The 12,594-nt window shown below is 58.7% G+C and overlaps 1 protein-coding gene across 2 annotated transcripts; it reads left to right on the top strand.

Annotated features, from left to right (window-relative positions):
* Positions 1-201: 201 nt before the first annotated feature.
* EPS8L1 (EPS8 signaling adaptor L1) lies at positions 202-11,066 on the top strand. Of its 2 annotated transcripts, none has more exons than XM_027097207.1 (19): positions 202-254; positions 1,721-1,761; positions 2,015-2,073; positions 2,635-2,796; positions 3,126-3,275; positions 3,847-3,929; positions 4,306-4,567; positions 4,828-4,954; positions 5,159-5,247; positions 5,343-5,417; positions 5,506-5,654; positions 6,794-6,935; positions 7,042-7,070; positions 9,033-9,162; positions 9,257-9,370; positions 9,577-9,841; positions 10,018-10,207; positions 10,625-10,757; positions 10,852-11,066. In XM_027097207.1, exons 1-19 carry the CDS (start codon positions 238-240, stop codon positions 10,936-10,938), a joined length of 2,304 nt encoding a protein of 767 aa, XP_026953008.1. In that variant the 5' UTR covers positions 202-237; the 3' UTR covers positions 10,939-11,066. The 2 variants fall into 2 exon arrangements, with proteins under 2 accessions (XP_026953008.1, XP_026953007.1); XM_027097206.1 differs by having other exon boundaries at positions 2,635-2,847.
* Positions 11,067-12,594: the final 1,528 nt, after the last annotated feature.

Below are 12,594 nucleotides of genomic sequence, written 5' to 3'. Positions count from 1 at the left end.
CGGCAGTGTACTAGGTGTGAGGGGGGAGGGCTTGCGGGTCTAGATTCCTGGTCTGAGAAACGACGGCCTGAGGGCCTGGACATCTGGGTCTGAGGGAGGAGGGGCTGGGGGCCCGGATTCCTGGTCTGAGCGGGGAGGTGCTGGGGCAGGAACCATAGGTCCTGCGATCTGGTCCGGCCTCACCTCTTTGCTGGCTCCCAGGGCTCCAGGTGGCAGGAGCTCCCCATTCTCGGCACCATGAGCTCCACCACTGGGTAAGTACCCCCGCCCACCGGGTCCCCCGGCCGCCCCGCCCTTCCCCCCCCCGACCCTTTCAGCCACACCCGCAGCCTGGACACTCTGAGGACCACCTGAGCTGCCTCCCTCCTGCTGCCAAGCAGACAGACCCGGGTCCAAATCCAGGCGCTAACTTTCAGCAGTGGTGTGGCCCTGGCCAAAGGACATCACCTCTTCAAGCCTCAGTCCCTCCTCCGTGAAACAGGGACAATTCTGATAGGCTAATGCACATACAGCACCTAGCAGAGCATCTGACCAACAGCAGGTGTTCAACTCATGAGAGCTGCTAGGCCATCGCTCTTACCTTTTTCCTTTTTCTTTTTTTGGCTGCGCTGCGTGGCATCTGGGATCTTAGTTCCCCAACCAGGGATGGAACCTGGGTCCACGGCACTGAAAGCACCGAGTCCTAACCACTGGACCTCCAGGGAATTCCCAGTTGTTATATCTTATTATTAAATATTGACCCTTTGCTAAAAGCTCAGGACTGTTTATAATGAAGGGTCAAGTCTCCTGGAGTAAGCAGGGAGAAGGATAAAGAGAGAAGCGTGGGAATAGCTGCATGGGAGATGGAAGGGAGTGAGTTCTCCAGCCCAGAGGTAAACAAATTGTGGGGAGATTTGACTGACAAGGGCAGGAAGAGGAGCAGAGGTTTGACTAAAAGAGTTTCTCATCCTTCATCTCTCATCTCCGACCCCAACCAAGCTCTGAGCTGTTATTTCTGTGGAAATGGGGACTCGAGAATTCTCAGAGAAAGATCTGGCTGAAAAGAACCTGGCCCGTGGGGGTAGGAGGGGAAGAAGATAACTTTCCATCTACTCCCAATACTAAAGCTATTGTAAAAAATCCCATTTATTGGGAGTTCCCTGGTGGTCTAGTGGTTAGGATTTGGCGCTTTCAGTGCTGTGGCCCAGGTTCAATCCCTGGTCGGGGAACTGAGATCCTGCAAGCCACGCAGCACAGCGCGGCCACAAAAAAAGAAAAAAAAAATCCCATTTATTGAGCAACTACTGTGTGTTAAGCCCTTTGCATCATCTTAATAATGATAATAACAGTTACTAAGGCTGCACAACATTCCAACTGCATCATCTCATTGAATTCGCCCAACAGACCTACCAGACAGACACTATAGGGTAACTAACCCCTGTCTTATGGAAAGGGAAACTGAAGCAGGAGAGATCGTCTCCCACCCGGGGTCTTATGACAAAGCAGTCGCTGACAGGGGATTTGAACCCAGGTCTGGGTGACAGTAGAGACCACACTCGCCACCACGAGCCAGTACCACTGCCATACTTGTCTCGTTAAAGTCCAGCTCTGGCCCTGCCCTCCCCTGCTCAAAACCCTCCATGGCTCCCCACCGCCCCCACAAGCTCTGCTGGGCACTCAAAACTCCCATGATCTGCCCCCAATTCCCATGGCCCCTCTCACCCCTCTTTTCCTTCACTAGTCCAGAAGCTTCTCTCAAACGGAGTGCCAAGTCTATCTATGGTGAGTTGAGGGGCAAGGAAGACCCAGGCCAAGAGAAACTAGGTCTGAGGGAGGAGGTAACTGAGGACCCGAACTCCTGGATCTGACGGGGGAAGGGTTTGGGGGTCTTGACTCCTTTTCTGAGGGACGAGGGGCTGGGGGTCTGGACTCCTGGGTCTGGAGGGGAGGGGGCTGGGGGGCTGGACTCCTGAGTCTGAGGGGGAAGGGGCTGGGAGCTGGGTCTCCTGCAGCCATTCTCCTTCTTCCCCCACAGAACAGAGGAAGCGTTACTCCACCGAGGTTATGGCCGATGTTTCCCAATATCCAGTCAATGTGAGTCTGGGGTCTGTGTTGCCACGGGGAGTCTTGCAGGAGGCAAGGCAGGCCTGAGGAGATGGGGGAGTTGAAAGCAGTTGGACCTCCAAGCAGCAAGAACTTGGGAAACTCAGTTTGCTCATCTGCAAAGTGGACTCCTTCTGCCTTGCCTCAGATGTGGGTACTCAGTGGAGGAACTCAATTCCACTTGAATCTGCCAACTTTTCCTCTGGACCAGCTCCTGTGCTGGATAGCTGGACCACAGGGACAAATCAGATGCAATCCTGGATGAGTAGGGGTCAGACAAGGTCCAGAGGTACCAGCAAAATTGCCAGGTGCTCTAACGGAGGTAGAGCTGCTTAGAAGGAACTAGATATAATCCAGACCATTCTCTGCCTTCAAGGGGTCTAGCTGGAGAGCTAGACCCAGGGAAGACACACAAAGGGCACTGGGAGGAGGTGGAGCAGGTGATCAGAGAAGGCTTCCCAGAGGAGGTGTGCGTAGTCGCAGGCTATAAGGCTGATGCCAGGGGCTTCTCAGCCCACCTGGCTTCATCCTGGGACTCACTGCTTTCTCCAGCACCTGGTGACCTTCTGCCTGGGTGAGGAGGATGGCGTGCACACGGTGGAGGACGCCTCGCGGAAGCTGGCCCTCATGGACAGCCAAGGCCGCGTCTGGGCCCAGGACATGCTGCTGCGCGTGTCTCCCACACACGTTGCGCTGCTGGACCCAGTCTCCAAGGTGCCACGGGGCACACGGGTGGAAGGAGCAGCTTGGACTGAGCCCACCAAGGCATGGAGAGCCCTAGGGACCTCAGGGATCTGAGTGTGAATCTTGATTCCTGCACGTTCTTCCTCTAGGAACTTTGGCTAGGGACCCCCGCCCCCTTTTTGAACCTCATTAGCCTCATCTATTAAACAGGGGTGTTATCCCTGGCCCCTCAACTTGGGGTGGAGGTTGCCCTGCGCAGTGCCTGTACGTGCTGGCACTGCTGGCACTGCTGGCACCACTTAGGAGTATCCTTGGCTCAGGGTCTCAGTTTACCCGCTGTCCCACCCTCCACCCCACAGGAGGAGCTGGAGTCTTACCCGCTGAGCGCCATCGTGCGTTGCGACACGGTGATACCGCCGGGCCAGAGCTGCTCACTGCTGCTGCTCGTGTGCCAGGAGCCCGAGCGCACGCAGCCCGACGTGCACTTCTTCCAGGGCCTGCGTCTGGGGGTGAGCGAGCGGGGGTCGGGGCCACAGACTGAGACCCTGCGGAATCCGGGCGCGGAGCTGAAACTGGGCGGAGTCCGGAGCCGGACCTCCAACGGGGCGGGGCCTCTAAGACGGGGGGCACGGTGTACGGCAAAGGCGGGGTCGGGGCCAGCGGAGGGGGCGTGACCTGTAAAGGAATTCTGGGAGGGAGGGGGATTTGAGAACAGATTGAACGTAGGGTCGAGAAGGAACTACAGGGCCGAATGGAGACGGAGGCTAAGAGCTAAGAGCTCGGACAGAACGTGGACAGAACATGGAAGTGAGGGTCTGGGGGAGCAGCCAGAACTAGGATGGGAGTGAGTGTGGTCAGGGGCGAAGCGCCATGTGGACGGGGCCTCCGTGCTTGGGGGAGGGGCCTAAGGCAGGGACAGTTTAAGAGCCAGGGTGTGAGTTCAGGGCGTGGACGTGCGTGGGCGCAGTGCGTGAGCTATGACTGGACGTGGTCTGGGGCCGAGCTGAGGAATCGATTCGGAGAGCCGCCTGGGCGGGCAGTGGGTGGGTTGCGGTCGTGGCCTGACGGCGTGATTGACAGGCGGAGCTGATCCGAGAGGACATCCAGGGCGCTCTGCACAACTATCGCTCGGGCCGCGGGGAGCGCAGGGCGGCGGCGCTCAGGTAAGGGGGTCGGGCTGGAAGCTGGGGAGAAGAGACGACGGGGAGGTCTCTGGGGAGCCGGCTCCCCTCTTCGGGCCTTAGTTTCCCCAACCGAGAAATCGGTGGATACCACTAGCCTAGAGCAGAACGAGTTTTAAATGGAGTCAAGCAAACCCTGTACCAAGTGTACTCCCCTCCCCTCGGTTTCTCCTCCCTCTGCCTCAGTTTCCCTCCGGAGAGGTGCTCTCCCATCCCCCATATATCGGATTTCTCCCTACCACTGAGAGCCTAAGTTTGACCCCTTTGGGCCACAGTGTTTCAGATTGAAGCCCCGAATTTCTCCCCTCCCCGGACCCCTCGGTGTGCCCAGCCTTAGTTTCCCCTTCTTCCCCCGCAGGGCTACGCGAAAGGAGCTGCAGTGCCACCCCTCGCCCGCCGCCGAGACCGCGCCCCTGCAGCACCGCCCGACGGTCCGCGCCGCGATCAACACGGTGGAGCCGGCCGCGGGCCGCGGGCGACCCCGGGCGGACCCCATCCCAGAGACTGCAGAGATGCGGAGGCCGGGCCGGGCGGAGGTCTGCAGCAGCGCTGACCCGACCTCTCGGGACCTGGGCCCCTGCGGCCCAGACCTGGCCAGTCTGCAGGCGGAGCGGGAAGTGGTGAGTGAGGCGGGGCTAGGGCCGGGGCGGGACTGGCTGCAGGTGTGAATCTTCTGTCAGGGGGTGGGGCTTGGTTCTGGGGACTTGGTCAGACTTCTGGGGGGGTGGCCGGAGGGGACAGAATGGGGGCAGAGTCAAGCATCAGAGGGCGTAGCCTGGCCTAAATGTGCCTAAGCGCTCTTGGTTTGAGAGGGCTTGGACAGGGGTGATGAGGGTCCAAGATTCAGGGGTCCCACGTATCCCCCTGCTCTGCCCCCCAGGACATCCTGAACCACGTGTTCGACGACGTGGAGACCTTCGTATCAAGGCTGCAGAAGTCCGCCGAGGCGACCCGAGTGCTGGAGCACCGAGAGCGCAGCCGCAGGACCCGGCACCGGGAGGCCGGGGGTGAGGAGGCGCCACCGAGTGGCAATCCTGAACACCCCCTTCCTGGCCACTCCCAAATATCCACCCTCTCCCTTGGGTCTCCCCTTGCACCCCCTGCCAGTTTGACTCCCTATCGCGATCTCACTGGGTCTCTGCCTCTCTCTTCGACCCTGCCTGACGCTGTCTGCATGTGCCCCATCACCGCGCCTGCCTCTCTACCCACAGAGGGCCTCCTGACGCTGCGGGCCAAGCCGCCCTCAGAGGCCGAGTTCATTGATGTGCTTCAGAAAATCAAGTACGCCTTCAGCTTGCTGGTGAGGACGCGTTCATCCCGGGGCGTCAGGGGGCGAGGGGAATAACAAACCTGACCTGTCCGCGCACTAATACCAGCACCTCCCCGGCTCCACAGGCCCGGCTGCGCAGCAACATCGCCAACCCCTCCTCCCCAGAACTGCTGCACTTCCTGTTCGGACCTCTGCAAATGGTGAGACACCCCCGGCCTGAGGGCTGCCTGCAGCAGGAGGGTTCCACTTCAAGGTCTGATAGCTTGCCCACTCTTGCGCCGCTGCCAGATTGTGGACACCTCGGGCGGCCCCCAGTTCGCGAGCTGCGTGCGGCGGCCGCATCTGACTTCCGAGGCTGTGGCGCTGCTGTGGGACAACGTCACCCAACTTGAAAACACGCTCTGGACCTCGTTGGGGGACTCTTGGACCCGCCCGGGGTAAGGGGCGGGGCTGGGAGGCTGGAGGAGTGGCAATTTAGGGGCGGGGCTGGGAGGCTGGGGTCGTGGTGATTGGAGAGAGAGGCCTGGAAGGCAGGAGGCGTGGTGATTCAGGGGCGGGGCGGGGGGGCTGGGGTCGTGGTGATTGGAGAGACAGGCCTGAAAGGCAGGAGGCGTGGTGATCCAGGGGCGGACCGGGGCGGGGGGCGGGGGGGGGGGTGGCTGGGAGCGTGGTGATTGGAGGGACAGGGCTGGGAAGCAGGAGGCGTGGTAATTTAGGGGTGGGGTTGGGAGGAAGTGGCGGGGCTGTTGGAAAGATGAGGCTAGGAGGGTAGGTTAGTTGTGGGGCTTAGCTAGAGGGTGTCGCCAAAGAAATTGAAGTTCAGGTGGAACTAGGTCAAATGCCACGATCCGATGAGGGAAGGCGAGCAGCCTTGCGTGGCGTATGAAACTGTCTGCTGAGCCTCAGACAGCAGCTACCCCCTTTGGTGGTGTGGCAGTGCCGGTGGTTCTCTCCTAGGCAGGCCTGTCAACTCCAGGCTCTGGTAGTAATTTGTACCCAGGACCTGTCCTCTTAGTCACTCACCTTTCCCCAAGGAGTGTGTTGTTTTCTCTGTTTAAAAAAGTTGCAAAAATAAATCTTAAAGTTAGGTAGTTAGGTTTTTCATAGCATGATTTAAAAAAAAAAAAAAAAAACTCAAACCGGAATAAAAGGCAGGACTTAGAGGAATGGAGTGAGGCTATGCCGAAGAGGCGGGCTTAGGAAACGTTTGGTCTGTGGTTTTGGAAAGGGGGAGCAGTCTTTGCGCTTGGAGGCTGAAAGCTTCAGGGGAGTAGGTGCAGAGCTAGCTGCTGGACTTAGGGGAAAGGGACGGGATGTGCGTAGCTAGAAACACGGTTTGGAATCAGAGGTGAGATTCAGAGGCCAGGGCGGAGCATGAATGGAATCAGGGTATTTACAAATATAGTTGATGTCGTGGATGCAGCTTAGAGGCAAGGGCAGGGCCTGGCAAAAGGGGGCAGGATTATAATTGTTAGAATAGAACGAGGCTTAAGGGGAGGGGGAGAACTTCATGAAGTTACTGACAGGGAGGTCATACCAGGATCCCTGAGGATCCCTTGCCCCTCCTTGGCTGCAGGATAGAGCTACCCTCAGAGGAGGGACCCCCATACAGACCTGAGTTCTACAGCGGCTGGGAGCCCACAGCCACGGACCCACAGGGCCGCGCCTGGGAGGACCCGGTAGAGAAACAGCTACAGCACGAGCGGCGCCGCCGGCAGGTGAGGCTAAGGCTTAAGCTCCCCCAGGTGACACAGGGGGGCCGTGACTGGGAATTCTGGGGCGCAGGCCGGGCCCCACCTGATCTATTGCTCTCATCTCCTGCAGCAAAGCACTCCTCAGGTCGCTGTCAATGGGTAAGTGTCAATGGGTGAGTCGGGTCAGGTGGGGTCCAGGAGGGGTGCGTCCTGGGGGGTCCCAGCGCTGACTCCGCTTCCCCTTTTTTCTTTTTCCTTTTGTCTTCCCGGCTCTTCAAAGGTGGGTGAGGTGGCGATGAGGCAGGGGCCTGGGCTGGGACGGGGGGAGGATCAACGAGGGAGGGAGTGGGGCCCAGACTTCTGGGTTCTAGGGAGGAGGGAACTGGAGGCCCAGATTCCAGGGTCTAAGGGAGGAGGGTGCTGGGAGTGGGTAAAGTCTGAGAGGGACCTCTAGATCCCCAAAGGTCTGGAAGAAGGCAGTTTGGTTTCCCAGGGCCTGGGAAGCTCCCTGCCTGGGTCCCTATATGGACAGAGTCCTGGGTGTTGGAGAGAAGAGGCTGGGGAATTAGATATTGGGTTTTGAAGAAGAGCTCAAGTCTGGTGCTTGGGACCTTGGAGACCCAGGGAAGTAGGCTTGGGACTTAAAGGACCAAGGGGCAAGTTTCTGGGAAAGTTAGGAAGTGGTAGTATCTCTGGGCTCCTGAGAGAGGTAAAGGCTGGGAGGCTGGACCCTTGCTTTCCCAAGGCTCTAGAGCAATTGTCTCAGTCCCTGCTGGGTGTCACACTGGGACCTTTTAAACATTAAAAGGTCGAGGAAATTAAAGCTTGAGATCTGGACTCCTAGGTCTCTGGAGGAGGAAAGAACTGGGGGTGCAAATTCATAGTTCCAACAAGCAATGGTGGTGCAGACTCTTGGGTCCCGGGGGAAGAAGGGCCTAGAGGAGCTAGGATTCCTTGGGCAAGTCGGGGGGCAGATGGGAGGGAAGCTGCGTGGGATGAGAAGACAACAAAGCCGCAGGTCTGGAGGAGCAGAAGGGGGTCTGGGTGAGGGCTTGGGCAGAGAGTCTCAGCAGAGACGGCGGCGTGCTGGGAGCTGCCGCCGGCCCCACACAGGGGGTGCCTCGGCCCTGAAGACTCCCCTCTCCCTTGCACAGGTAGGCCTGATCTGGGCTGAGGTGCCTTTTACTGGGTTGTCAGAGCTAAAAGTCTGCTCCCCTCCCCCCAGCTGCCTGGTCTAGCGGACCCCCCTCTCGGTGCGCTTCTGAACCTTGAGCTTGACACCCACAGCTTTTAACTCACCTTTTTTTTGCGCTTCAAGTTCTTTGCGGAGGGCAGGAGGGGAATGGAAATAATAATAATCCCTCCCTGAAAGAGGGAGAAGTCTGTGAGTTTGTACAGGCTAGCAGTCAGGAGCTCAGGGTCATGGGAACACGCAGGTTCACATCCAGCTGTGTGCAAGTAGAATGGAATTACTCAGGACATGAGCTCTGGGGCCAGCCTGCCCGGGTCCCAGCCTGACTACACCTCTTTCTTGCTCTGTGACCTTTACATCACCGTGTCACTTGATATCACTGTTCCTTTCCTGTAAAATGGAGATAATAATTGGGTCTCTGGAGGGAGGAAGGAACTAGGGGGTCCAAACTCATGGTTCTACCAAGTGTTGTCTCTAGCATCAAATCAGCTAATACATGTAGCAGACTTTGAACAGTGTCTGGCATGTAATAAGTGCTATATAAGTGTTAATTATTGTTTTTATTATGTTTATGAGTTATCATTATACACGAGTCAAGTACACAGTAGATGCTCAATAAACAGCAGCTGTCTCTAGCTGTGTAATCTGGGGAGAGTCATTCCGTTTCTCTGAGCCTGAATGTTCTCATCTATAAAATGGAGCTGATGCTAGTACTCATGTCATGTGCCTACTGCATGGTGCCAGGCACATAAGGAACACAATATATTCAAACCGGTATTACAATTTCAAACCTCTGTTAACAGTATTAACTGGCCTCCCCTGCCTTGACCCCTGCTTGGCTTTAACCCCAGCTCACACCAACACCCTACAGTCCAGAGCAGTGGAGCTGGCTACCTCCTTACCCCGCAACCCTTTCCCCTTCTCCCCAGTCACCAAGACCAGGAACCAGAAGCTGAGCCCCAGGGGCTGGAGCCGGCGGGAAAGTGGGTCCTATGTAATTATGACTTCCAGGCGCGCAATAGCAGCGAGCTGTCCGTCAAGCAGTGGGACATATTGGAGGTCAGAGGAGTGGGGGACGGGGTGTGGGGCTGGGGGGTTGGAGTCCACCCAGCCCTAGCTACAGACACAGCCTCTGAACCCTTCCCTCTTCCAGGTCCTGGATGACCAGCGCAAGTGGTGGAAGGTTCGGGACCAGAGCGGGCAGGAGGGATATGTACCCTATAATATCCTGACACCCCACCCGGGGCCGCAGGGGGGCCCCAGCCTGGTGAGCCAGGGCAGACTCCTGGGTCTTGAGGGAAGAGGGGCTGGGCTCAGATCCTGGGTCCTGGGAACAAGAGGCGTGAGGCATAAGGGGTCAAAGTCACTGGCAGAGGAAGTGGCTGAGGATTCGAAAATTCACCTCCAGGCGAAGGGGACTGGGACCCAGTCCTCTTTCCGATCCAGGTGCTCTCCTCTTTTTCCCCTCTCCAGGAGAACAGCACTCCCTCTCCCCCTCCACCACCAGCGCCGGCCGTGGCTCCGGCTCCCCACCCCCCACCAGCGTCCGCCCTGGCTCCGGCTCCCCCTCCCCCGTCAGCCTCGGCCCCGGCTCCTCCCCCCCCGCCCCCTCCCGCACCAGTGCCGACCCTGGCTCCAGCTCCCGGTGCCCGACCAGCGCGGACCCAGGCTCCGTCTCCGTCTCGGTCTCCCAGGGACAGCTGCGAGAGCCTCAACAACTTGGACTCCGGCAAGAAGGGTGAGTGGTGGGGACCCCTTCGAAGGAGTGGTCCTTGTCCTCGCTTTCCAGGCAGAGAAACCGAGGCTCAGAAAGAGTAAACGGAGACCCATCACGAGGACGCTGGAAGTCCCCGACCTCTGAGCCCAGGGCCCTTCGCCCTGAGTCCGCCCTCCCTCCCGGTTTCCCGCCTGCAGAGAAATTCTCCCAGATGCTCAGTATCAACGAGGAGCTGCAGGCACGCCTGGCCCAGGGCCTCACGGGCCCCAGCCGCGCAGCCCCGGGGCCCCGCGCCCCGGAGCCCCGCGCCCCGGAGCCGCAGCTCAGCCCGCGCTCCAACGCTTCGGAGGTCCGCGCCTGGCTGCAGGGCAAGGGCTTTAGTTCAGGGTGAGTGTGGCAGGTGCCGGCTAGGGGACCCTGAGATACCGGGGCTAGGGGCGGAGCGCTCCGATTGGCCCAGAAGGGGCATGGCAGACCACGGGAGACCGGGATTGGTCCAAAAAGGGGGTCTGTCTGATAGCAACTGTGACTGTCGGGCTGCGATTGCCATGTTTTTCCAGGCTCCGATTGGAGTCTCTAGGAAAGCCCCGCCTCCCTTGGAAGGCAGCCCCCCCCCACGGCGCGCTATGATTGGTGGATGGGGATTCAGGAGCCATCAGCAGCGGCCGCCCCCCGGCTTGAGAGCTAGAATGCTGCTCAGATTGGACAAAGGGCTAAGCGGGCGTAAAGTGGTTGGTGGGGCTGAGGAGGCTTGAGCCGTGATTGGCCAACAGGCCTGACTGTGCCCTGGATGCCCCTGCTCAGGACCGTGGCCGCGCTAGGCGCACTGAGCGGCGCGCAGCTATTCTCACTGCAGAAAGATAAGTTTCGGGCGCTGAGCCCCGAGGAGGGGGCGCGCGTGTACAGCCAGATCACAGTGCAGCGCTCGCTGCTGGAGGTGAGGCGGGCGCTCGTCCCCGAGCCCGGACTGGGGAGGGGGCTGAGGTCTCTGCCTCCAAGGTCCTGATTTTCCACCCCCACCCCCACTCCAGGACAAAGAGAAAGTGTCAGAGCTGGAGGCGGTAATGAAGAAGCAAAAGAAGAGGATGGAAGACGAGGTGGAAACGGAAGTCATTTGATCCTTCCCCGCCCCTCCACTAAGTTTCCAGGAAGCAGCCCCGCGGGAGAACGGACTCTGCAGACTGCCCCCACCAACGGAAGTAGATCCCTCCAGGGATCGCCGACCTGTTCCAGCCTTGGTCTTACCCCGTCCGGTTAGATAAATCGGCCCGTCCTTAATGGAGTCTCCTGAGAAGTGCTCTCTTATTGGCCGAGAACGGGCACTGAGACAATTTAGGGCAAGTGCTTGCGCTCGGGAGCCCTGTGTATTGTGATAATGCTACCCAGTCTATAAACAGCCTCCTCTTAGCAGGCGATGTCAACTGCTGTCCCTTTTCTACCCGGGTACCAGGGGCCAGGAACCTGCCCCTCACCCCAGCAACAGCCTCACAGGAAAGGAATCTAGCAGATGTCCCCACTCTCTTTAGTTTCTTTCTCTGAATCCTCCCAACTCAGGCTTCCTCCTGACCTCCCAGCCTCCAGTCTGTCCTCTAGTTCACTCCAGAGGGATCTTCTGAACACCCGAGGTCCCAGTCCACCCCTTGCTCAAAATCCTTTTCTGGCTCCCCGTCGCCGTCTTAGCCCCATAGCCTGGCATTCGAGGCCCTGAGAGGTTTGGTCCCTACATCTCCAACCTCGTCCTCACCTCCTCATCCCCAGTGCATTCTGATCCTGCCCTTCTCCACACACTCCCCAAACCCCTTCAACCACTGGAGTTTTAACAATGGCTGGTTTCTGCTGGCTGGAACGATTCTCTGCCTGTTGAAGTCCTGTTCAGCTGTCCTGACCCAGCTCAAATACCCTCTTTGGAAAAGCCTGCCCTCATCCCCTAGGTTAGTCTCCCAGCATCCACTTTTACATCTTGTTCTCCACCTCCAGCCAGGGGTCCAGCTACGGAGAAGTGGCTGCCTCCTGAATGTGTCACAGGCTTCCTGGCCACTCTTCATCCTGTGAGACGACGGCCTAACAGGAACTTCCTACCTCCTCAGCAACAGCTCCTTTTCCCTCTGGCCAGCCAGCAACTTTTTCCCGTCATCTGGGTGGCTGGCGAGGCTGGTTTGGGACTGGTTTTCTCTGGATCCCAACCTGGTTCAGCTTGGACGCTTCTGCTTCCCCAGAATGCCCCCTGACAAGCTCCCCTCCCCACCCCAACCAATTCCTGCTGGCCTCTCCCCCGGAGCTCAGTCAGCTTCCAGCCGAGCCACCAGATGGCGCCCTCCAAAACCAGATCGGAAGGGACCAGAGGCACAGCCCTAGGCAGGCAGGAGCTGGTCCTCAGCCCCTATTTGCCGCCCTCACGCCTCTGCTTCCTTCGGGAACCAGACACATCATCTCTCCAAGATCCCTTCCCATCTCAACCCCACCCTCTGCCCTGCTCACACACCTCCGCAGGCTCCCCATGTCCCACCAGATAAAATCCACGATGCGGCTCGGCAGCTGAGGGCCTGTAGCCTGCCTAGCATACAAGCTTCTCGAGCACAGTGCTCTGCTTCCCTCTTCCTGTCTCCACGCCTCAGTTCATGCTGTTCGTTTCACCCGGAATACTCTCAGCCCTAGCAGGTGTCTAATCGTCTTTCAGCCTCTTGCCTGCTGCCCCAGCCCCTGTTTCTAACCAAAGAACCACAGAAGCAAGCAGTTCCCCAAAACAAAAGTTTTCCCCTGGGACTTCCCTGGGG

Source organism: Aethalodelphis obliquidens, unplaced genomic scaffold (genome assembly GCF_003676395.1).
Source record: "Aethalodelphis obliquidens isolate GAN/ISIS:26980383/991018 unplaced genomic scaffold, ASM367639v1 scaffold113, whole genome shotgun sequence".
NCBI lineage: Eukaryota > Metazoa > Chordata > Mammalia > Artiodactyla > Delphinidae > Aethalodelphis > Aethalodelphis obliquidens.
The sequence above is the reverse complement of the archived record's forward strand: the minus strand, read 5'-3'. Positions and strand labels throughout refer to the sequence as shown.

Coding starts and splice junctions, on each gene's coding strand:
- EPS8L1 (XM_027097206.1), top strand. Junction 5,248..5,342: donor AGTACGCCTTCAGCTTGCTG/GTGAGGACGCGT, acceptor CCGGCTCCACAG/GCCCGGCTGCGCAGCAACAT. Junction 6,936..7,041: donor ACGAGCGGCGCCGCCGGCAG/GTGAGGCTAAGG, acceptor CATCTCCTGCAG/CAAAGCACTCCTCAGGTCGC.